Below are 26,365 nucleotides of genomic sequence, written 5' to 3'. Positions count from 1 at the left end.
AAGGAAAAGCAACAACAGCCTTAGTGCTTCATGCCCTCAGACAAGATTTCAAAACTGTGACATCTAACTCACAACAACAGGAGGGCATATTTGGTGATATAATAATTTGTGGGGGACAATATAACTGCAACAGAACCCCCATTAAGTATTAAATAATATATCGTAAGTATATGCAACCAGGGCTTGGAAACTAGAAGGCCATCAAGCTGGCTTGAAATACTCCTTAACCTAAAAGTTGTAAATTATTAAAATTAGGCATAACAAAGATTACTCACTAGAAGTCAGGCAGTCACATATTTTAAAAAATAATAAAAATATTGTCCACATAAGTCCCTGAAGAGTTTTGTTCACTTCAGTTCAGTCTCTCAGTCGTGTCCGACTCTTTGCGACCCCATGAATCATAGCACGCCAGGCCTCCCTGTCTATCACCAATGCTTAAAAGTACCAGAAAAAACTCTCAACAATTAACAAATGCATGTGACAGAAACAATAAGGTTGAAACAATTTGATAATCTACACATTGAAGAACAGCTGCCTTCAGCAGGGAATGAAGCAAATTTGGAAGCAGATACCATTTAGAAACTAAATAGAGGTACTTTAGTTATTTTTTTCTCAGAAATGGGATTTATTTTAGATAGAGAAGTTCTATTATCTTTTAATACTGCATCAAAGACAGGGTATGTACAGGAGAAGGATGCTGGACCCAACACTGGAAAACTTGAACCTGGGTTCTGCTACTTTCCAGTTGTGTGACTCAGAACAAACAGATCAACATCTCTGAGCCTCAGCTTCTTTATTCATAAAAATCGCAAACAGGACAATAACCAACTGCCATCCAGCACTATTGGGAGGATGAAGCAACCATGTAAGAGGAAACTGCAAAGTGTCTGGAGCACAGAAGTTTCTCAATGAAAGCTTTTGGATCTGAAGGATTTATCCTAGTTTTAATACATACTTGCCTTGGATGTCCATTTTCTTATTTCAGTAAATGGTTATTGCAAAACTTTGTTGCAGCTCTCCGTTACAATTGCCTTCAATGCCAAAGCAGTTAGTTTCTTCCTTTTGTCAAAATGTATAATATCCACTTTTGTGGTCTTTGAAATCGGAAGATTATTGCCATTTTACAATTGAAACCAGAGGCACAGAGGGATTAAATGATTGGGTGAAGGGTATGAAACAGGTCAGAAGCTGAGATAAATCACCTAGATATTTTGCCCTGCCCTCCACTACACCCCACCTAACTCTGGACTCTGTGAGGCATTTCTCCAAGTTCTGAAGAGAAATTTCCTATGACGGCCACATCTCCCTTGAGTCAGCTCTCTCACCAGCAGACAGGATGCCATCAACACAGCCTTGACACCTCAAAAATCAGAGGAAATGGAAGGCAGGTGAATTCACAGGTCTCTCTTTGGAGCAACATTCTGAATCCATTCAGCAGTCACCGAAGTAAGAAAGTCTTATTCATGCCTCTCATTCCTTTCTGATTAGCAGGTTTTCAGATAGCAAACAGGCTGGTTTGAACATAATGGAGCCCTACAGAGAGCAGTAACTGTCTCTTTTTTTCTCCTAGGAAATATGTGATCCTCTGTGAATTAAAAGCAGTGAACCACTAGTAAAGTCATATATAAGTAGGTTACCTGAATCTTAAGTCAGCAAGTAATATATATTTTCCTTAATTCTAATAGAATTTTTCTTAATTTGAATAATATACAAGTTTTATACCAAATTTTAAAATTGAGTTAACAGTGCTATAGCTCTTTTCAAAATATTTCAAAAGTGTTGATCAAAACCTAAATATTTCCAAGCTTCTGATTCTGCTAGCACAGTCCCTAGGCTACATTCAATTAGATGGTTTTTCATAGGATTTTTGATAAACTTAAATCTCAGCTTATAGAGAAGACAAAACCCATAAAGTCATTTTAGGAATAAGAAACAGGCATAAACAGAAGTAACCTCACCCAGTTATATCCATGTGTTCAGCAGCAGATTGCTGGTGATATCCGTGGTTATTCTAAAACATTCCACAGCAACTGAAATGAGCCATTACCACCTAGAATTAATTATATGGTTTCAGAATTTCGTTACCGAAGCCATAGCCCCATCTTGGGGCTCATTTGCTAGGCTGTAGCCACTCCAGAACAGGAATAAGAAAACAAATCCTGACATAAACCGATACAGACCACACAGCTGCTTAAGATGGATAAAAAGCTTAAAGATTGAGCTGGCATTTTTTTCCCCTCTCTCCCACAAGGCACGAAAGTCTTCACAAGTTTAACTGGACCCTCATTTCTAAAAGGACATGATGGCCAGCTTCTCAAAGCTGGGAACTGGCTTGGCAGTATATGATACAGATATATCTATATAGATAGATACAGATTATATAATAGATTACAGTGTCATGATATGAAATATATTCATACTATGGGTTATCATATCATGGGATATGGTTTTTTAAAGTCTGGAAAGGCAGTGCAGGAAGATACCCTAAATTCCTCTAATTAAGTAGCTCAGTTCAGTGGCTCAGTTGTGTCTGACTCTTTGCAACCCCATGGACTGCAGCACGCCAGGCTTCCCTGGTCCCTATCCATCACCAACTCCAGAAGCTTGTTCAAACTCATCTCCATCGAGTTGGTAAATACCATGTAACCATCTCATCCTCTGTCGTCCCCTTCTCCTGCCCTCAATCTTTCCCAGTATCAGGGTCTTTTCCAATGAGTCAGTTCTTTGCATCAGGTGGCCAAGTATTGGAGCTTCAGCATCAGTCCTTCCAATGAATATTAAGGATTGATTTCCTTTAGGATTGACTGGTTTGATCTCCTTGCTGTCCAAGCGATTCTCAAGAGTCTTCTCCAACACCACAGTTCAAAAGCATCAAATCTTTGGTGCTCAGCTTTTTTTTAATGGTCCAACTCTGACATCCATACATGATTACTGGAAAATCCACAGCTTTGACTAGATGGACTTTTGTTTGCAAAATAATTTCTCTGCTTTTTAATACGCCATCTAGGTTTGTCATAGCTTTCCTTCCAAGGAGCAAGTATCTTTTAATTTCATGGCTGCAGTCACCACCTGCAGTGATTTTGGAGCCCAAGAAAATAAAGTCTGTCACTGTTTCCATATCTATTTCCCATGAAGTGATGGGACCAGATGCCATGATCTTCGTTTTCTGAATGTTGAGCTTCAAGCCAACCTTTTCACTCTCCTCTTTCACTTTCATCAAGAGGCCTTTAGTTCTTCTTCACTTTCTGCCATAAGGGTGGTGTCATCTACATGTCTGAGGTTATAGATATTTCTCCCAGCAATCTTGATTCCAGCTTGTGCTTCATGTAGCCCAGCGTTCCTCATGACGTACCCTGCATATAAGTTAAATAAGCAGGGTGACAATATACAGCCAAATTAAGTAAGCTGCAGGCAAAACCATCAGTTACTGCACAGTGGCGACAACGGCAGAGGAAGCGAGGCCTTGCCGAGGGAAGTGCAGTGAGGATCACGGTGACCCGAGGGCGAAGCAGTTCCTGGGACTCCTCTTAATTCGAGGTGAACACCCTCCTGGGATCGAAGAGTTCACCCTGGGAACCCTCCTCTGCATTATTTCCCTGAAGGGTGTCAGCGACGGCATCTGCAGCTCACACGCAAAGACTCCTCACTTGTGCATTTCATATCATACACTATCTGAGCTTAGACTCCCCCTTAGGTATCAGATACGACTCTGCCCTCCAGATGCCTACGTCAGACTGAGTGGATAAGCAAGTGAGCACCCATTCAATAACAGCAATAAAATTCTATTAGGCTGGACATGTGAAATTACCACGTTTGGAAATCAGAAGTGGTTGAACATCAGCCATTTTGTATGGTTTAACTTAATATCAATCACCAAAATGCAGTGAGGGGCCAAATAGCTTAGAGACTGGGCTGAGAACCTGAGGCAAATTGTTTCAAATATTTGAAACCTAACCCCATATTCCACCCACAACAACATGGGTGCTTGTGTGACCCCATAGATGGTAGCCTGCCAGGCTCCTCTGTCCATGGGGTTCTCCAGGCAAGAATACTGGAGTGGGTTGCCATGCCCTCTTCCAGGGGATCTTACTGACCCAGGGATCAAACCTGAATCTCTTATGTCTCCTGCATTGGCAGGCAAGTTCTCTACCATTTGTGCCACCTAGTAAATATGGGTGAAGATATCTAAACATTAGAAATCAATTTTTCATGATTTTCAACACAAAATCCAACATTAAGTTTGTTCAAGAGTTTGGACTTCCTTTGCTTTCTACTATTTTCCTCAAAATAAGCAAGTATAAAATTAGCCACAGGGAAAGAAATTTTAACAAAAAGGTTTCCAATATGTTGATTTTGAGGGGTTCAAAATAGTACCTGCTGCTGCTGCTGCTAAGTCACTTCAGTCGTGTCCGACTCTCTGCGACTCCATAGACAGAAGCCCACCAGGCTCCCCCGTCCCTGGGATTCTCCAGGCAAGAACACTGGAGTGGGTTGCCATTTCCTTCTCCAATGTGTGAAAGTGAAAAGCGAAAGTGAAGTCGCTCAGTCATGTCCGACCCTTGGCGACCCCAGAGACTGCAGCCTATCAGGCTCCTCCATCCATGGGATTTTCTAGGCAAGAGTACTGGAGTGGCTTGCCATTGCCTTCTCCGAAAATAGTACCTACTGGTGTTTATTTTTAAACTCATCACTTTTCAACAAGAACACAATATAGAAGAATTTATCGAAGCCTCCAGGCTCATCTTGTTTTTCATGATAAACTTCCTATGTGAAGAGAATGTGACTGTTTCTGAAGAACTTTCCTGCATTATCTTATTTAGGCTTCTAAAAACATCATGAGATGAGGATTAGCATTCATACTCTACCGAAAAGGAAATGAATTGTTCTAGAGGCTTGCTTAGAGGGGAGGAAGAGGAAACCCAGTTCTGTTTTCCAACCTAACCTTTGGCTTCTGATAGAGACTCTGATTGGCTTCAGATTCTGACGTGCAAGCACCTAATTAAGCACGTACAAGATGCCAGGCCCTTGACTGGGGGGTTTTCCTTGTGGTACTGTTCATCTTCTGGCAAACACTTGGCCAGGAAGTCAAGCCTTTAAGTGTGCAAAAACTCAGGAGTCACGATATTCAGTTGCGTCCAAAGAATATAGCTCAGCTTTTAGAAAACGTTCTCTGGAGAAAAGCTCTTCTCCATGTAGGCTCCTTCAGTTCATATTAAAGAAGGAGAAACAAGAACGAGACTTGGGCTGTGTCACTTAAGTGTCCTTGTGCAGCCTCAAGCTGAAGAAACATTTCTGGGATTTTTTTAAACAAAGGACCCCAACTTCCTGGTCCCCTCTATGCTATGTGACTCAGATGAAGAAAAATTTCCTTGTCCACAAAAGCTAAGGACAATATAAAGTGGTGATACAGAGTTCTTTGTTAATAAAAGTGCCTTTTGAAGAGGCTTTTCCAGGTCGACACGTCACCATCATCACAAATCTGTCTCACCCATTGCTCTAAAGATATGCCTAGGATAAGGCCTGCCAAACAGTAGGAGTTAATGGATGAATGGAAACAAGCAAAGGAATAGCTTACAGACACGAGGTAACCAAGGCCAGTCCCTCCAAGACTGAGGAATATCTCAAAGAACAAAGATGCCTCTCCTCACACCTGAAAGAAGTTAGTTGGCTAATACTAATTAGCTGAGGAATGCTGGGCTGGCTATGCACGAAAATTAAAGATCTTTGCTTTATGCTGTGAACAGTGGTTGATAATGTGGCCACTCTCTTATTCAAACTTAGGACCAGCTTTCAACTGTTGTATGGATTTGGAGAAATGTTTCTCCAATCAGCTACCATCCAATTTCTGAACAAATGATCAAAAACTCCCGTGGAGGAATACAGGTCTAAAGACAGAATGACACGTGAATAATTATTGTTGTTGTTTAGGCACTAAGTCATGTCTTTGTGACGCCATGGTCCAAAGCTCCTCTGCCAGGCTCCTCTGTCCATGGGACTTCCCAGGCAAGCATACTGGAGTGGGTTGCCATTTCCTTCTCCAGAGGATCTTCCCCACCCAGGGCTCAAACTCATGTCTCTTATATCTCCTGCTTCAGTAGGTGGGTTCTTTATCACTGAGCCACCAGGGAAGCCCTGTGAATGATTATAGCATTGCTCAAGTCTTTGGAAGAACTCCCATTCATAGGATGGTCTGAAGACCACAGGACTCATTTTGCAACCCTGCTAAATTTAGCTGGAAACAGTAAGTACTGGAAAGAAGTTGCCTGTCTTTGTAGCTCAACACACCACTTGGCTGCAGAGAGAGCTGAGGCTGCTGATAGATTTGTCCTGACACTAGCATTCTGGGACAATCTTTCCTTCTGCAGGGCTCCAAATGTGGCTCAACAGACACTCACAGCTTTTACCACCATTGATTTTAAAAATTTATATTTTTTGCTTTTGTTTTTAAGAGTTCAAAGCTCTTCCTATGTTCCCCTTCTGGAACAGGAAAACTATAGAACCCCGCTTAGTCAAGATGAAACTGGAACTATAAACTTAGTCCTCAGAATTAACAGGGAGGGTCAGCTTCAAACTAATAGCTGCCTCCATGGTTTGGATCTCTGTGTAAGTTGCACACCTTTAAAGAAAGCACAATTAATGGGGGAGAATTATACGCACGACTCCTACCCCCACCCCAAAGGTTCCTTCCCCTCTATAGGCGTGTATTATTAGGCAGTCTGCTCTAATTTTGCAAAATGAAATACAAGACTCGTATTTTCCAGAAGCACTGGGATGTCAAAAGAAATTTAGAGTTTTCTGTAGATTGCAAATGAGCCTTGAAACATAGGTCTTTCTTTCAGTTAAGTATTATCATTAAGGATATGAGTTTTGTGAACAATATTGATCAAAGAATATTTAATTTATGCTTTTATTATTTCAGGGATTGATTCCTAGGATGCTTGTTTTGTTAGATGGTCCAAAAATCTGTTCATTTGTTCACAATGCAATTGCAAGCTGGAGGATAAGAGCCCAACCACTGAGGCATGGCACACCCTCTCCGGTTTCTCTGTCATTGATTACCACTTAAAATTTGGATTAACTTAGGTATGACATGATATGAATTTATGAAACACATTCCACTTTCCGCCTTCTCATGAAGTTCAAATATATTCTAGATTCTTCAACCAAAAATGGCTTTAAAGATATTTAATAAAAATGTAAAAGATTTTCTGACCCAAGTTATTCCATGTCACATAAACCTTTCCCAAATGTAGTCAGAGCTTAAAAGGTTCAATACAATTTCTTAAATGTTACCCCCTTTACCTTTATAGATTGGCAGGGATGGACATTAGTCTGTGCCGATTTAATCAAGATAAAACCGGAAAAGGACAATGGATTTAATTCCCTCTCTCACCACAATTTATTATAAAGACCAAACACATAGCTATATCCTCAGTCATAAATCCATTTTACTCACAAAGTGCTGAAAAGTTAGAATTTTCCAATCATTCCCGGTTTTAAAGTAATACGTACATGTGGATGGCGAGAAATCTGTTGAGATAAAGCAGAGGGGTATGTTCTTGGACCTCTGTGTTTAGGTTTGAGTGTGTTCTCTTGGATGATTGCTCAGGCTACAAGTAAAATCAACCTGTTTTACTTTTGCTCCAGTTATAGGTTAAAATATTAAAGAGCGTGTATCTTAGTGCTGCTGTGACATTCTGCCCCCTTCCCTTGCTGAACTGCCTCAGAATCAGTCAGCGTTTCCCCAAGGACACAGGAAGACCTGAGGGAAACAAAACAGCCAACTGAGTGTCTAAATAAAAAAAATATATATTTAAAACCAAAGCACAGAAAGTCAAAGCAGTTTTTGTTTTACTAACCATTTTGGGGACAGAAAAGGCTTTTGAGTTCCAAAACTTTGGTTTAATTTGAAGGACAAATTCTATGAGGTTTACACTATAAACAGTAGAATAGAGAAGAATGTATGATTTCAGAGTTAGCGTGTCATCCCCAAAGGAGATCAATACAACAGAATTGATGGTGGTGGCAAGGCATGTTTTAGGGAAGTGTTTGGGGAGAGAACAATTCAGCAAATTATTGGTGTGGGTCAGGGAAAGAAAGAGGCCCACCCCCTGACCACTCCATTATGGGTCAAATCCCAGCTGAGTGAGGGGGCATCTCTAAGCACACATCTCCATCTTGCATCCTGAGTTGAGGGTTAGTGTAACCCAAGAATTGAAGCATGGAAGAGCATGCAAACACTGACAGAAGGCTCATGAGTGGATAGAAACCCCTCCTTATTCCTTCCAAAATCAGAAAGGAATAGCGATCCCAAACACCACCTATATTTTAATAGCACATAAAGAAAGATAAGCCCACAGAGACCAAGAAATAGGAGAGCACAAAGAAGCCAACAGAAAGCTCTCTTTCCAAAAGAAGATGATGCTCTTCAAAGCCAAATTCTGTACAAAGATTAAGAAATGAGAATCTCCTTCATATTCAGAACAAGTAGGCTCTGGACGGCTTTACCTAGAGGGATTTCCATGAAGTGGTTGGAGTAGAATTTAAATCACAGTGGGTTTAGGAGTGTTAAGAAAGGGAAGAAATGGACCCAATAAATGTAGACAATCTTTTTAAGAAGTTTGGCTATAAAAGGGGAGAAATAGGTGAGAATAGATAAAAGAGTATGTGGCAAAGATAAAGGTTTTGTCCTTTTTTTTTTTAAGATGGGACTGGCTGAAGTCCCTCTACACTCTGATAAGTAGGATCCCCTAGACATGAAAATCTCGAAGATACAGGAAACAGAGGAAATTGCACACATACCTCTTCTCTTTCTAACCGGAGGAAAGGCAGGATGTGTGAATACAAACGGGCAATTCTAATATACATTAGAATACATAAGGATAAAAGGATAATTTGTCTGCTGAACTCTCTGATTTGTGCTGACTGAGGTGAGAGGTGGGAGGGAAATGACCAACGCCACAGAGACTCCACCTATGAAGGGATGAGAGAAGACGGAAAGGAGATAAAGAAGAGGTGGATCCGTGTGAAGCTGGGGGGAACGGAGGGCGAGAATAAACTGACAGCTGCCGTGAGGGGCCAGACTTTGCAGGGAAAGAGTGGCAAAAACAACTGTTAGAAAATCTAGCTTTGTGTCCTGAGATTAGTTCTCCTCTTCATCTTCGTTAGCTTCTTACGAACCTTTCAGGAAAGACCTTCATTGTCTTCCAAAGCTTTCTGGGTCATGCTGCACTTCCACCACGTTGAACTGTCCTCAAAGCAATTAATTGGCTTTACTCCAGGTTATGTTGGTCGTAAGATATGGTGGTAGGAAATTAAGATCTTGCATAGTAAGAGGCGAGACTGCTGAATGTGAGGTAGGGAAGTGGTTTGGTCAAAGATTGGGAGAAAGTAGAGAAGTTTTCACACGAGTGTTGGGGAGAATGGCAGGAGTGTATCAGGGAAACCTAATACTTTGGCCACCTCATGCGAAGAGTTGACTCACTGGAAAAGACTCTGATGCTGGGAGGGATTGGGGGCGGGAGGAGAAGGGGATGACAGAGTGAGATGGCTGGATGGCATCACCGACTTGACGGACATGAGTTTGAGTGAACTCCGGGAGTTGGTGATGGACAGGGAGGCCTGGCGTGCTGTGATTCATGGGGTTGCAAAGAGTCGGACACGACTGAGCTGAACTGAAGAATCACTGAGCTATACTGAGGGGTCCAGTTGAGATTGGAGGTCAAAACTTTCCCATAGCAACCATCTGGACAGTGGTTTTTCTCTGGCAGTGCTTAGCAGTATGGTTGGAAGCAGGAGAAAGCACTCAACTGGATTAAGCATTGGTATCCTGCCGTGTAAGTGTTCAGATTTTAACTTCCCAGTACTAGAAAGGTTCATGTCTAAGTATCCAATACTATAATGCCTGACAAATAGGAATTGCTCAATAGATCTTTATTGACTGGATGAACAGGAAAACTGAAAATACTGGTAAGAAGGTGTTGAAATAACAGGACATGGTGTCAACAATTAACAGGGAAGGAAGTGGAGGCAAGAGGGGGCTAAAAGAGGAAAAGTCAAGGTGACCAAAGATTCCTAGGAGATTTCTCAGGTCTACCAGTCACATGAGCAGTATCACCACTCAAGAAACTTTGAGTCTCAAAGCACCCCCCAGCAGCTGATCCAAGAAGCTATTAGGCCCAGTATTGGCCTTTAGTTCTTACCAAGAGCAACAAGCACATCCTTATATACTACCATCCCTCAGTATCCATGTGGGATTGGTTCCAGGACACTCCCAACCTTCTGCAGATTCCAAAATTCGCAGATGCTTTAAATGCCTTCTATAGAACGGTGAAGTAGAGTCAGCCTTCCAAATCTGCAGATAAGGAACCTATATTGGAGGGCTGCACATATTCCTCTTTTCAATGTTCAAAACTCCCTTAATAGAGTAGAAAGTAACAACACTGTAAAGCAACTATATGCCAATAAAAACTAATTTAAAAAGAAAAAAATTTCCCTGCATGTACTATCTTTCTCATTCATTCTTTAAACCTGCTGTTCGTCTTTGTTTATGAACTTTTGCCCTAGTTACCATAGGCTTCTTTCTTTCTGCTTTATCCCTCATCCTCATTCACTTTCCATTTTCAACTGGTGAAAATAATCCAGGCCACAGCAGATATCATTTAAGATGAAATTCATGATATGTCTGCAATGAAGACAAGGAAATCCTTACATATTTCAAAACGAAAGAAGTCAAAGTCTCTTACAGCCAGTGAAAATGGATACATTTTAAAACAGTCACAGCCCATACCTTCTTATAATCAAACTGCATTTTCCCAAGTACTTGCATTCAAAACATTTTCCATTCTTAGAGTATTGGTTATATTTTAATTATTAACATAAGTCTTTCTGCTATTAATATTTTATTGCAAATGTACACGATTTCTACAGTAGGATGAGTTGGGTAGACTTTTGAAAAGTAGCCCAGAGATGTTTATAGTAGTGTTCTGATGAAGGATTTGAGAAGGAACTTTTGGACTACAATCTATTTGCTGGGGTTTGGCATAGTCTTGATTCCTGCTTGAATTTCCTGAAAAATCACAATAAGTTATTTCAGGCAAAACAGTTGCCAAACTTTCTGACAAGTCACAATGAATGGTTAAATTCTGAAAGGTCAACCAGCCATCTTTTGGCTCCCATCTCCTCTTTAAAACCAAGCTATTTTGAGAATTTCCATTCCTCATGCTCTTTTTCTTCCCAACCCTGACACTATTTGTATCCCCTCAGTGGCATTTTTTTTTTGATTCAGGAAAACTTAAATAAGTTCCAAGATTGCAGAAGAGCCTTATTATTTGATGATTGTGGGTCTTGTCTGGGAAAAACTCCAAACATAGATTTGCCATTTTAAGCAATTCCTTTGAATTCTCACTCTATTGTCAGCAATAGTTCAGTATTATTGGTTTATTATTGATTTTTTTCCTTCCATTTACATAAGTTAACTAGGCACTCCAATTTTCTCTTCTCTCTTATGTTTTCTTAGTTTTTAAGTCCCTGAAGGACTATATTGTTTTAGCTTTTGGAGTTCTGGAGAACACACACACGATACCTTGCCATTATCACAAACCCATAATCTTTTCCCCTTCAGCACCATGACTATTTCTTCTTTATAATCTTCCTTCTTTCTCTTTACCCTACTTTAGTATAATCAACTGCCACATTCTGTCAATTTTCCCTTTAATATATATTTCAGGTTCATCTTTTTCTCTGACTTCCCACTGGCACTATCCTGTCACAGGTCATCGAAGGTTCTTTTACACTCTCCCAGCCAGCTTTCCTGCATCCTCCTCCCCCTCTCCACACCCATTCCCATGTCCCACCACACACTCAGTCCATATGGTCCATTATCCTGCTTAAAATATCCTGCGAGGGCAGGAAAGCACCTCCTATGCATTTAGGCACACCTCTTAATTCTCACAGTCCTGCATGAGAAATGTGACTTTCCTCATGTCATAAATGAGGAAGCTGACTTGCCCAAAGGTTAAGCAGCTTGTCCCAAATCACCCTTGTAAGCGTTCCAGTCACTGGCCCTTAAATTTGAAGTGGGAAGAGTTGTCCGTGTTGTAACAGAAAAATAAAGCATTAACAGAATGGAGATTTGATATTTACTCTCTTTAAAGTCAAAGAATTAGACATATGTATGATTATTACCACATCAAGGGCAATGACTGTCAAGAGATGGGGTTTACACCAGACAAGTAGAAATCAGAGAGCCTGCTCTCAAAGAATTTATAATCTAACTGGTCAGGGTATGCATCTAGAACATGCTGGATATATAGCACATGCTAAATAAACACTTGCTTAAGCCAGGACCAAGGAATGGAAGGAGTTTGTTAGTCTCTTTCTGGCTTGTCATAGGATGCTTCTTAATATAAAGGGCTCTGACACTTCCTCCTAACCCAGTCCCAAAGAATATCAGAACAATACACTGTTGGGGAAAAAAAAGACGTGGAGATTACTGGGCTGCCTTCCAGCCACAGACCTATTTATTTTTCCCTAACAACAAGATAACTATTGCTGGATATTATTATGGGATTTTTCCATATGTCATTTAGTTAGGACAGCAACGACCCATTACAGACTTTTAAAGTGCTCTGGTCTTCTGCCAGCTTACCTCACCCTACAATTTTATCTTTGGTTTTTATTTTTATGATTATTCAATCTTCCCATTGCCTCACCAATCCCTCATTTGACCACTGCTGCTGTGGACTACACACCTCGACAAAGACCCCTTGGAAAGGGTCTTTTCCACTTGCAGTGGGCTCCTTTGAAACAAGTTCTTGCTATGTTCAACATTTTGGCAAACAAGGACAAGTTCAAGGAAATTAGAGGCCAAACTCGACAGAGCACTGGGTGCAGCTGCTGGCCCAGCTGTGCAATGATTCTCAACTGGTCCATTACCTCCAAAACTCAACTATTCAGCACAGCCTTCCCTAGTCCAGCACTCCTGTTGGTCTAATATATTTGGCAACAGCCATTATTTCAGAAATGAATGCTCGTGTGTATTTATAGCAAATCGCATGCCTGCTCTATCAACAATTAAAGAGATTAGGATTCAGCAGACATATTCCTCTAATTAGGACAAGATGGAAGATACAGCATACAGAATGCTGCAGTTTGGTCAAGGTTTATTCTTTCCTAACAAGACTGCCATGTTGTCTCTCATCATTCAAACAGCCCCTCACTCCTAGGGCAACCCCGTTCCCTGCCTGACATTCACTGTGTCTGTCCCATAGAATTTTCAGGCAGGGGATTCTGTTTGCAACTGACATTTCCAGTTTACCCTTTCTCCCTCCTTCAAACCACACCGGAGGCTTGAACGGACTGTTTCAAGGCTTGTTTTGAAAATAACGTGGACAGCACCATGCGGCCACTAAGTTCACTCAGGTACACCCTTTCCCTGGAGCTTTGGTGGACGTTATAAGCTCACACTTATGTGGTCTCTCCTCTGAACAAAAGCCTGAGCTCAGTGTCTGGGCCATAAATTCCATCTTGCCTCGCTCTGGCCCACGCATTATTTAAGCAATCTTCTCAGTGAAGCCGGCATAAGAACTTCCCTCTGAGCAACAATCAGTAAGTGCCTTCCGCGCTGCTCTAACGGGAAATGTAGGCTATCTGAGAGAGTTCCACCCATTCACAGTCTTGATAATGAAATATGATAATCTAATTTGGTAAAAATAAACTGTGAAATCAGAGATTTGAGGCAAAAACTTTCAAGATGCGATTCAGACGAGCAATCAATGCTTATTCAGTTTCTGCACTATCTCAGCTCTCTCCCTGTGCAGATGCTTAAGTGATGCTAAATTAAATAATTGACAAATTTTTAAAACTGCTGGAAATTACCATCTGTACTTAATTTTGGAACATAAAAAGGTCCATAGAAAACACCCTTTATGATTATTTTGTCTAATAACAGATATGAAACAATACAAACATCCCAGTCATAAAAATATAATGCGTTTCAAGCAGTCTGGTTTACATATTACAGTTTTTCAAAACAAAAGACCACAGGAGGAGTGAAAAGCTGGGTTACCAATCCGTCTTTTCAAATGAATGGCAAAAGAACTGAGTTTTCAGTTTAAAATCTATCCCTCTAGCCCTCACCTCCCCACAAAACCAAAACCAAAACCCCAAAAACTCACCCACAGGCTTCCTATAGACAGTAATGATCACATCACCTTTTCACATTTCTCTTCTGGATAAAGCCTGGGCTAAACTGTTCTCTGTTAAGAACTTTATTAGGTTGGTATTCCATTTATACAAAATGAAGTCTAGGACTGTAAATAAACATGCTTGAGGCTTCCATGAAAACAGAGAAAGAGAAACAAGCTCCCTGCGTGGGAACACACTGGCAAATACGTGGATAAAACAAGCTGAAACTTACACCAGACTCTCCTCCCAGGTCCAGCTCGGCAGGAGCCCCTAAAGGTACATTCTAGATTTGTTTAATCCATGTTCTGCTCTTCTCACTGAGGGGACTACTCAGGCACATGGTCAAGTTGCAATCAGCTTCTCCCTCAGTGATGCATGAGAGCTGGGCTGATTTATCTCGTCTTTCTGCAGCATATTAGCACTAATGTTCCTGCGTCTGCATCCTACCTTTCTTTAGCCGTAGCCCGGGCTTTATCATTGGTAATCTAAATTAAAGAGCCAGTGAGCAGAAAAGGGTTGTTGTCCCCCACCCCTCCCTGTTTTCCATGAAACAATTGCCAAGCAGTCATTCCCGGACAAGGATTCCACTGTTTATTCTATGGAGCCTCCTCTTCAGTATCCCATTGAGACTGGAAGACAATTGCAAAAGGAGAGGACCAGCGAGACTGTCTTAGTTCAGAGGTTTACTTATGACTTATTCTCTAAAACGGGGCAGATGGCCTCAGGAATTACTAGAGAAAGCTGTCATTTGCTGGTTTTTCAGTCAAGAACAGAGAACTGACACTATTTACAACAACACAGTAACCTGATCCTCCACTTACTGCGCAGGGTGCAGCACACCTTTCCATGACTTTTTTTTCCCCTGAGAAATCTCTTTCTATCCCCACTGATGTTTATTTTATACATGCTTCAATGTTCAATTTAATGTGGAATATGAGTGCTATGATTTAGCAAGTTGAACACAAGAAGCATAAAGTCCTATAAAAAATGGAAGGGAAAAAATCAAACAAATTATTAACCTTGTTATAACTTTCTATCAACAAACTAGCTGAAGCAGGAGCAAAATGCTCTACTTAATTAAGGAGTTGTCAGTTCCTATAAGATACATTTAAAATTTTCTCCAGCTCCACAAATGTTTGGGAAGAGGAACCATATCAATAAATTTTCATATGAAAGTTTTTGATCTCTTAAAAATGTTGCCATCTCAGCAGCACCTCAATGCTTTTAACCTAGGTTTCCAACAATTACTGGAATACTACTAGTTTGTTTTCACATTTGAAGCAACAAAACTTCTTTAACAGCTGTTAGGCAGCAGCATTTGTGGGTAACTATAGGAAGTTTCATCTTTATTTCTGGGTATTTTGCTAAAACGTTGTTTTAATAATTTGAAACATGTATACTGCATTTTTTATTTTGTTTTTGAAAATTAATAAACTATGACACAGATATATAATATAGACTTGCCACTTTTCATAGATTTAGAATATTAAATTCTCTAGTTCCTTGATATTTGCATTACTTCGATTTTTCATTATTAAAACTATGTCTCTTGTCAGAAACGCAAAATACTCATATTCTGGGCCCTTGTGTCCCCTCCAACCCCTTCAAAAAATACTTTAATCTTGAACTTTCTGCTTCCCAGCTCTTCTCAGAATTGCAGTCAAGACAGCACACTCAGGAGGGTTCCCTGAAGATTATCCAGAGTATCAGTTCTAGATTGTATCTCTGGGTTAAATTTTTCACATTTATATGAATTTCTACACTCTAGAACTTGTTTATACTGATCTGTTCCACAAACATCCAGGGTAATGATTTAAAATTTTAAATTTGGGCTTGTCACTCAGTTGTTTAAAACTTTGCATAGCTTCCCGTTATTCTTAGGATGAAAGCCAAAATCTTTATCACGGCCTTCAAGGACTCAGTTTTATTTCACTTGGAAGATAAGCCCACCTTCCCAGAACTGACTGGCTGGGATTCAGAACCATCAATCAATCAAGTATTGAACCCCTGCTCTTTACTGACCAGTCAGCTCTGAGCATGGTATCCGAGCAGCAGTATGGAATGCTGAGAGAATTCCAAAAGCAAACATATAGGCCTTTTCTTTTAGTTTGAAAGTAACATACATGAATAAGATCTCATTAGTTCACATGTCAGCTTATAAACTATGACAAAATCAATATGAAGCAAGTCAGACTCAAAAATGCAGAGTGAAGATAAAATCAAGAGTAAAAAGAATAAGATGAAATTAAACATTGGATGAATGTTAACTGAAGGTGACTTAGGCTAGAGGAGACAGGGGAAACAGTTAAGAAGCAGCAGCTCCAAAATAAGCATTGCTCAAGCCTGGTGTTCTTATGCTTCCAAGGTCTGTGGCCCACATGAGCTAAATTAGACTTACATTTTTTAAAATCAACTATTCCATGACTGTGCTTATGAGTTTCTTCCTAAATAATTTCTAGATTTTCATTACATTACTGTTGATATTCCTCTCCTTCAAAAGTTCTCTTTATTTTTGTCACAAAAACAACTATATGATAAACTTCCACAGTTTCTAAATAAGATGGCCAAGGAACCCAATAACACAGAACCATGAAAATATGGGCTTTTTCATAACCTGAAGATCTACCTTGCAGTTAACCAAGAGCAACATGATCCTTTCATGCAACTTGTATGTAAGTTCATACATAAAATAATGCAAAGTCCCAAAGACATATGAAGCATCCAGTAACAAAATCTTGACATAGTCCAGTGTGTTAGGAATTGACACCACAAAGCCCCATGAATCCCACAATATGTCCTATGCTTCTCGCCACTGTTCAAATAATTTATACTATTAAAACCTCCCCGTGGAAGAAATTCTAAGTCTGAACCAAACTACTGTGTTCAACTCACAGCTCTGCCATTTACCACCTGTATGATCTTAGGTAAGATACTTAAACTTACTGTAGCATGGGCATGTTAAATTCATCTGTAAAGTGGGGTAATGAGAGTTCTGCTTCTGGTCATGAATGTAACACCTGCTCAGTTTATAACAATTATAAACTCCAAATAAAATATTAAAAACAACAACTATTTGAAGGCACTGGAGAGTGACCATGAGCAGGCAGAAACTCATGGGAAGTTGACACTTGGAAGAATGGTTCTCCATAAATTACCCATTTTTTAAAAAACTGCTTTACAACTAAGTGCGGGCCTAGTTGGTCAGTTCTGCAGGATGGCTATATCTCAGGTAGGAACTTGCCATCTCACTGGTTGGGGAGTCAGAGGATAGATTTCAGAGAGAAGACAGAAGCTGACAAAATGAAGGAAGAAATACAGAGAAAAAGGAAGCTCCAAATTCAATATATAAAATCTGATAAAATTTACAGCTGATGCCAATACTATACATATGTGGAATAGATTTCAAGTAGCCAAGCTAAGGTGAAAAGAACTAACCAGATTCTGCTGCTGTCTGTCACAGGGAAGACATATTTGGAACTTGGAATTCAAATTCCATCAAGTTAATTACATGTTAAAATTTAAAAATTAATACACTTGATGGGCATATAACCAAATTCAGAAGCTCTATAACATTCCATTCACAATGTCCACAATACATTCCAAAATTACGAGTTATGCAAAAAATCAGAAAAATGTAACCCATCCTCAAAAGTAATGGTAATTCATAGAGACCAACTCTAAGATGATAAAGATATTGGAATCAGCAAACAGAGTTTAAATCTGTTATTATAAACGTGATAAAGAATATTTTTAAATTTACGGCAGAGAAAAGTAAAATAAAAAAAAAAGAACTAATTAAAAATTTGATAACTAAAAGATACAATATCTGAAAAAAATTTCACTGGATAGACCTAACAAACAGAGGAAAGTAATAAGTATCCGTGAACTTGAAGACAGAAAAATATACATTATCCAATTTGAAGAGGAAAAAAACTTTAAAAATGAATAAAACTTCACAATCTAACTGAAATTCCAGAAAAATTGTAGAGGAAAGAATGAGCAAGAAAAAAACTTTTGAAGAAATAATCCAATTTTGCCAAGATTCGGTTTAAAAAACAACAGAAGTTTGCAAATTCAAAAATTCTTGTAATCTGCAAATAGAATAAATAAAAAACAAAACAAAGTAAAAACTCATGCCAAGGTATATCATATTCAAACTGCTAAAATTCAAAGTCAAAGAGAAAATCTTGAAAGCAACCCTGGGAAAATGGTATGAAAAGGAGAAAACAATACTAATTTTTCATCACAAGTAATGGAGGCTAGAAGATAACGTAGTGAAACCTTTAAAGCACCAACAGGGAAAAAACAACTGTCAAGCTAGAATTCTGTATCGGGCAAAAACTTCTTAGACAATGAAGGTTTCCATTGTTTGCAGATTACACATTTGTTTCTAGTCATATCTGATTGTTTGTGACCCTTTGTAGCCCATCAGGCTCCTCTGTCCATGGGATTTCCCAGGCAAGAATACCAGAGTGGGTTGCCATTTCCTCCTCAGGGGATCTTCCCGACCCAGGGTTCTTCCTGATCCAGGGATCGAACCCAAGTCTCCTGCATCTCCTCACTGCAGGCAGATTCTTTACCTGCAGGGAAGCCCTCACAGAAAAATCATTAAGAAATCTGAAATTGGTTAATAGTACCTATCTCATAGAGTTGTTATAAGAATCAAATGAATTTAAATTTTAAATTCAGAACTGTGCCTGACACCTAGTAAGCACTATATATGCATTAAAAATTTTTTAAAAATACATCTAAATATAAAATCTGGGAGTGTTACATATTAGCTTATTGACAACGAGTACAGATTTATTTGTCAGAATAGCTTAAAGAGAGGCGACTTTAAGGAACGAGATTTTTTTTGGTCGGTGGCCCAGGTTATGAAAATGTTAGTCACTCAGTCGTGTCCGACTGTTTGCAACCTCATGGACTGTAGCCCACCAGGCTCCTCATCCATAGAAGTCTCTAGGCAAGAATACTTGAGTGGGTTGACATTTCCTTCTCCAAGGTTATGAAAGGGTTCAGGGCAAATAATACTTGGGAGGCCTAGAGAATGGTCAGTTCTGGCATTCCTAAAACAGGAAGATGAAGTTCGTTATGGAGGTCAAACTGTTTGTTAGTTTGTTACAGAGTTACAGTTTGTTACTGTCTACAGAGTTACAATTTTATATGTGATCTATTATGTATATAAAATTATATAAACTAATCCAGTTGCATCTAATGAGCAAACAACTTAATGTGACCTATGTAAGTCCTCTCCTGAGAGAATATCCATGAAAAACATGAAGTGAAAAAAAGGCAGTTCGTATAATAGTATATTTACACTATAACTTAATTTTCAATGCAAAAGATATGCAAATATGATAACTGCATTGAAATGTACATAGAAAAATTTCTGGAAATACCCAAATAAAAGTGTTAATTAGTAGTAGAGAGCCCTAGATAGTGGGAGCAGGAAGGACTTTAATTTTTTACTTAATATCTTTGGCATAGTTTGAATTTTTTAAAATATTGATATTTTTACTTTGTAATTAAAAAAATAAATCCCTTACAGAAGCAAAAAATGCATTAACACTTAAAAGCAAAATGCTTAGAGTGTTTCCTAAGTAAGGTGAAAAGGAAGCTTCCTTTGTGTTCTTTAAAGGTAGTTTTACTTTAGACATCAAGAGCATATTCCAGATGTTTTTGCCCCTAAAGTCCCTCCCAGCATCCCACTTGATGGGGATGAATTAAAAACCCTGGTCAGGTCAAAGTTTCCGCCTGTCTTCACAGGTGGGCTCATTAGAACAGAGAACACTGAGACAGTGAAGGTCCTGATGCCCCTGCGAGCCCACTTGACCCTAATTCACGCTTTCTGACTTCCGAACCAGTCCAGGAACTGGTTTCCCCTACTCCTATTCCTGAATGCGTGGCAATCACGGAGACGAATCCAGATCAGAGACAACCCATCACTTCAAGAGGTACAGAATTTTAAGCACAATGACCTTCAGTTCAGTTCAGTCGCTCAGTCGTGTCCAACTCCTTGCGACCCCGTGAACCACAGCACGCCAGGCCTCCCTGTCCATCACCAACTCCCGGAGTTCACTCAAACTCATGTCCATTGAGTCAGAAATGTTTAATTCATCCACAGACATCCAACCACTCTCCAGGTAAGGAAACAGAAGTCTACAGACATAACTTGCTCAAGATCGCGGGGTTACTGAGTGAACACAGCAGGTCTCTTGAGCCCCAGGGTAGCATCCTTTTTATGATGATGGAGAAAGGGTCTAAAAGGTCCTATTGGTGCTGGACCAGGGGCTGTGCCTTCATAAACAGAGTATATACTAGGATGTAGGTTTGACCAGGAGCAGAAGAGAGTCATCTTCCTGCCTTTATCAGAGACCTTCAAACTGGACTGCAAACACCAAAAAGTGACTGCTCTTCATCTACTTTCATTACCAGTGTTCCACAAGATGCATATACACTTTCTCTACAAATAATCCATTAGTACAGAAGAGGGAAGGTTTCCTATTTGAGATGTGCTTTCTGGCCACATCATTCAGAGATGCTTTTAGTATATAACTAACACTAATGAAGGTCTCTTGTTAGAATGTTTTCCACATTTTGGTCAGGCAATAGGAAACCTGGAGAAATTGAAATTAATGTGTACTACTATGATCTATCATATTGTTGTTGTTTTTTTTCTCTGTAGTGGGAGCTATAAATCAGTTTCTAAAGTTGAAGAGGTAAACCAATGATTAGGTTCTGGAATTACTTAGAATCAATAAATCTGAGACTGATTTAATCAAATTGCCTTGCAAACCTGTCCAGAACCATAAAGGTATCCCTCATTCCTCTCCACTAAAAGAAAAACTCCCAAAGAACTGGCACAAGAGCACTCATGGCTTTTACATACATAAAAATCCATATGTAAGATCTAAAATAATGGATAGGCTATAAGAAATCTTTCTTACTATTTATCAAGACAAGTTCTCTAAAACCTCTCCTAGAGGTGGTTATTTATTAACATTGATTTCTGGCTATAATAATCACAGAATAATAAAACTGTTGCCTGGATTCAACATCACATTTTTCCACTAATAGCAGACAAGCTTTCCAACAAATTATTGTAAGTTCCTCAAATACATTAGAAATATGATTCCTTTACGTGTACCCTCACATCTGCAGGAATACATCTTGGGATTAAGGAGATGAATACCTATGTGCGCTGTAAGAAGCTAAATGAGGATACATACGTAGCAGCCCCTGGCTAGACAAGAATGTTACTCACATTTATTATATTACCACCTGCCCCACTCCCAGACACTTCACTACTAATGATTTTCCAACACAAAAGCTTTTAAAAACTTTGGTCTTTTGTGAAAATTCAGTAGGATAATAAAAACCTTCCAGCTGAACAAACAGACTAGGACAGAAAGATCATCTCCTTAGCATTTGCCACAGAAAGTATCATCTGCCCTGACTCCACCCTGGTGTTTCATTAAAGTGGTGTCGTTCAAAATATGCAAATGACAGTAATAATTTGAGCAAACAAATGAATTAGGTGAGCCTCTATAGGCAATTTACTTGGGGTAATTAAGAATGCTAAGTCAAACAAATTATTATTTTAAATGGCAAGTAAGCTTTAATTAAACTTGATTTCTATACTAAAATGAAACTACTAACCCAACAGAAGGCATCCTGTGTGAATTAAAAGGCAAAGTGCCAAGAAGGGAAAAAAAACTAATGTACGCTCTGCTTTTTGATTCACCAGATTAGGACCAGGTATAACTGTATTCTCATTGGAACGAGTTCACAGAGAAGTATTTCTGTGCATGAATTTAGTATTGATATAATGCATTTGGGGTGCCTCAAGCACTAATGTATTTTAAATGGTAAGGATGCTAAGCAAAATTAGAACCAAGCCAAACCTAAGGTAATTTCTCTCCAACTAGCATCTCAAATTTTTTCTACCATTAAGAAAGGGAAACCAGCAGATTGTAGCCCACACGGATTAAGAGTCCTTCCTAGGGGTTAGGGGAACATGGTGACCCACAGGAGAGCCTCCACAGCTATGCTAGCCACCAACCAAACATACATGCGTATGATGGAGCAAACCAATGGGCCCCAATCGATAAACATGGAAATAAAGGTGCCTAGAGAGGGAGGAAAATCTCCAGAACTATCCTGAGACGGACAAGGCTAAAACATGGTCCTACTAAAGTAGACTATACTTGTGTATTTGCTCCTACAGAACAATATAATAATTACAGACTATTTTGAAAGCTTCAAGTCTTCTCTGAGACTAGACATAAGTACATCACTTCTCTCTTTAATGCTTTGTCCCAGTACCTGTAATGGGACTCTGATTAGACCCCAGCCACCAGCACTGGCAAACAGAAAAGCCCTCACAGAACCACCTGTTTTCTTCTCCACATGAAGCACCTCTCCTGGTTTAGCCTCCTGGGTCTTCACTCTTCCAGCCCAGTGTTCCTCAGGAACACACAAGCTGAGTCCCATCCTCTCCGCTCCTGGCTTTCTGGTCAGGCCGGGTGACCCAGGGCAATCATCAAGGAAGAAGCTACAAGTAGGAGCGGGTGGTGGCGGGACACAGAAGGGAGGGGCCTGAGGAACTCATTCCAAGTCACTGCCTCTGGCACCTGGATCCAGTCACCTGCCCCACAAGACCATTCTCACAGTCTCCCTAAATAGTCTGCCCTCAGGGGGACCCTAGGTGTCCTATTATAATACTCATGACCATGGGAAGGAGTTGATGTCAAGCCTGTGTTCCAAGGAGCAGGGAGAATTCCAGGCTACTCCATTTTCTCTTCTGGACTTGTGCCTTCTCTCTGGAGAGGCAGCCATGAACTGACCTGAGGCCTTTCCTCCCATCTGATCCCACCCCTGGCCAAAGCGGGATTCATTCATCCAATAACCACCAGGCACTGTCAACATGGCTTCCCTGGTGGCTCAGATGGTAAAATGTCTGCCTGCAATGCGGGAGACCCGGGTTCGATCCCTGGGTCGGGAAGATCCCCTGGAGAAGGATATGGCAACCCACTCCAGTACTCTTGCCTGGAGAATCCCGTGGTCAGAGGAGCCTGGTAGGCTACAGTCCACAGGGTTGCACAGAGTCGGACACGACTGAGCGACTTCACGTTCTTTCTTCCACTGTCAATGCGTCGGGCCCTACACTGTGCTCACAGCACAGAGCAAGACATCGTTGCTGTTCTCAAGCTGCCCATATTCCACAGACAGGAGAGACACACAAATAAGAATTACAAAATAGCGTGCTGGAAAGAGGATGGAATGCTCGCATCTGAGGAGCAAGACTCTCAGGGAAGGGAGCAGAGGGAACCGCCTGTGACCGAGCTTCAGTCCCGTTGGAACGTGTCCACCCCTTCAACCCACCAGAAGGGGAGCAGTGCATGGCGTGAAAGAGCTTTGTCTCTCGAGTTAGAGCAGAAACTCCAAGAGTGCTGGGGGCTTGGTGTGCTGTGAGGGCTCAGGAAATGTTTGCTGAATAAATGAATGATCTAAGAGTCTGGACCTGCCCCTGGGACATTTGGGGACAGAATCTTGGCTAGTGAGGCTCTCAGAGGTCATCTGATAATCCACCCCTCTAGAATTCATAGATAAAAGACTTATTTTTAAAATATCTCCACAGAGGAAGTGTGCTGGGCCCATGCAATGTTTGCAGGTGGAATGGATAGATATGATGTTGTGGATCCAGTCAATGAAATATTATTTGGAAATAAAAAAGAACTACTGACACATACTACACCCTGGATGAATTTTAAAAGCTTCACTCTCAGAGAAAGTAGCCAGACACAGAGGCCACATGGAATATGGTACCACTGAGGATAAACACCCTGAAAAGGCAATTTTAGAGAGAGAGAGAAAGTAGACCAGTGGTGCCTGGGGCTGGGGGTAGAACGAGGTTAACGATAACTAGGTATGAGGGTTCTTACCAGAAGGATAAAACTGTTCTAAAACTGGACTGTGGTGACTATGTACCACCCTGGACACAGACTAACTGAACTGTACACTTGAAATGGGTGGATTCTGTGATACAATAAATATACCTCAAAGTTGTTTAAAAGTTTTCTAAGAGGAGTCATAAGTTATACATTTATACTCAGGCTGGTGTGAAGGGGGCTGCTGCTGCTGCTGCTGCTGTCACTTCAGTCGTGTCCGACTGTGTGTGACCCCATAGACGGCAGCCCACCAGGCTCCCTCATCCCTGGGATTCTCCAGGCAAGAACACTGGAGTGGGTTGCATTTCCTGCTACATGTTTGCAAAAACACAAAAGCCCAGATTTGAAAGAACCCCCACCCCATCTGCTCATTCCCACCCTCAGGGCCTTCCATCCCCCTTCCTAAAAAGTCTGCTTGTAGACACAGAGCAGATTAGTGGCTCCAGGACAGGAGGGAGTGGGGATGGGAAGTGACTGCTTAATGGGAATGGTTTCCTTATGAGGTGTTGAATCAGTTCTGGAACCAGATAGTGGTGATGGTTGCAACATATTATAAATGTACTTAATGCCACTGAATTGCACCCTTCAAATGGTTAAAGTGGTAAATTTCATGTTATGTGTATTTTACCACAATTTTTTAAAAATCTACTTTTTTTTTTTTTAAAGGCCATGTTTGAGGAACATTTTCACATTTCCTTTCCATCTGCCAAATGCATTCCCCAGTAGCCACAGGGGGGCCAGCTGCTGTCCCCAGCCACCTCATGTCAGGATGTCTTAGTCCAGGTGACAATATAGCTCTCAGCAATTTGTTTGCTGCATGCTCTCCTCATTTTTTCCCCTGGTTGGCAAACATCAGACATTAATTAAAAACAAAAACCTGGGCTTGGTTTGCATTTTAATCCTGCCCACTTGAAACTGGCTGGCATCATTCAAAACAACATACGAAGGGACGGTCCCAGAGCTGTCAGACCATCTCATTAAGTGCTGCTACTGAGGCTTCTAGACTCCCTGAAAGTGTAGGAGGCAGTGACTCCTCCTGGCATGAATTTAACCACAACATATTATGAAATACCTGCTGCTCAGTCAAAAATTCTGCAGGTCCACAAGGCTCCAGGGCTGCCTCTTTCCACAGAACCCAAAAGCCAGCCTCTCCTGGGATCACTTCCATGTGGTTCCTATGGCAAATGTCCTAGTTTGCTGGGATCAATGATAATAACTGAATTACTTCTTTCAATCATTGGCCTCAGTATCTCTATCAGACAAGCTGAAGAGTGTGTTAAAACATTCTTTCCTTTTTCCCCAATAGGATGACGGTTGCTAAAGAATTTAGTCAGTTGCTCAAGGATACCCACTGATTTAGAGCTAGAACCAGGGTCTGAACATGCTCAGGATTCACGTATTTAATTGCTGTACTTAGGAAGTAAGAATGTTCAGCTGTAAAATATTTTCTACCTCAAAGATGACATTAAACTGATGCTCTCATTTTAGAATTCCTTAAAATATGCCTGGTATTGAATGAACTAGGAAAAAAAAAAAAACAACCTTTCGGGTTTCCAGTTGTGAAACAGTATTTGGAGAGCAAGTACTAAACGCCAAATGTCTAAAAGACCTCCTCAGAAGAAATCCTTACTGCCAGCCAAAAATCACAGGAACACAATGTGGCTGAATGTTTAAATTGTGTTTTTTACATACTGGATAATTTTCTGACCATTAAAGATAATCACAGCCAAACCCAACAATAAAAGTAATTGAATCTCATGCTTGAGAAGCACACAGCTGATTCACGGTGAGGAGGAGGAGACGAAGGAAGCACATGGGAGGAGGTCAGAAACAAAGGAGTAATTTCCCTCCCACGTTGACCAGAGCCTGCCCACACAGTGGACAAACTGGCGACGGAAGCCTGTCCTCACTGCCTGAGTGCCCTTCCCCGCTAGGACCCACACTCCCAGGTGGCACCTGCAAACCATCTACAGGTGTAAGAGATTTAACCCGGCCTCTGCTTCAGGTCAGGTCATCAAGATGAGGTTTCCAGGAGGGGACAGAGCGAGGCCACCTCCACCCAGGCCTTGGTAGACTGTGCCTGCTCCGAGCTCCCAGGGCACTGGGCACACACAGGGCACCCGACTGTCCTGGCAGTGCATGACTAACCATAAGATACAACCTAACTTAAAGAGTGTGCATGAAAGTTTCTGCCTTACATTTATACCAAGTGCATTAAATCTTAAAGA

At 40.6% G+C, this 26,365-nt stretch overlaps 1 protein-coding gene across 5 annotated transcripts in view; it reads right to left on the bottom strand.

Moving 5' to 3' along the window:
* Window positions 1-26,365, bottom strand: part of RAPGEF4 (Rap guanine nucleotide exchange factor 4) — a 330,927-nt gene that overhangs the window by 193,172 nt on the left and 111,390 nt on the right. The window contains exon 1 of one of the 5 annotated variants that reach the window (XM_088830118.1): window positions 22,581-24,472. The exons of 3 other annotated variants lie outside the window; for them this stretch is intronic. In XM_088830118.1, the coding sequence (XP_088686244.1) occupies window positions 22,581-22,598 (18 nt within the window). In that variant the 5' untranslated portion in view covers window positions 22,599-24,472. Of the gene's footprint in view, window positions 1-14,419; window positions 15,469-22,580; window positions 24,473-26,365 lie in introns of those variants that run through there. One more of the 5 variants, XM_088830122.1, reaches the window with a different exon arrangement.

This window comes from Moschus berezovskii, chromosome 2 (genome assembly GCF_049115385.1).
Source record: "Moschus berezovskii isolate FMDL1 chromosome 2, NW_MosBer_1.0, whole genome shotgun sequence".
NCBI lineage: Eukaryota > Metazoa > Chordata > Mammalia > Artiodactyla > Moschidae > Moschus > Moschus berezovskii.
This window is presented reverse-complemented; position numbering and strand designations above follow the sequence as displayed.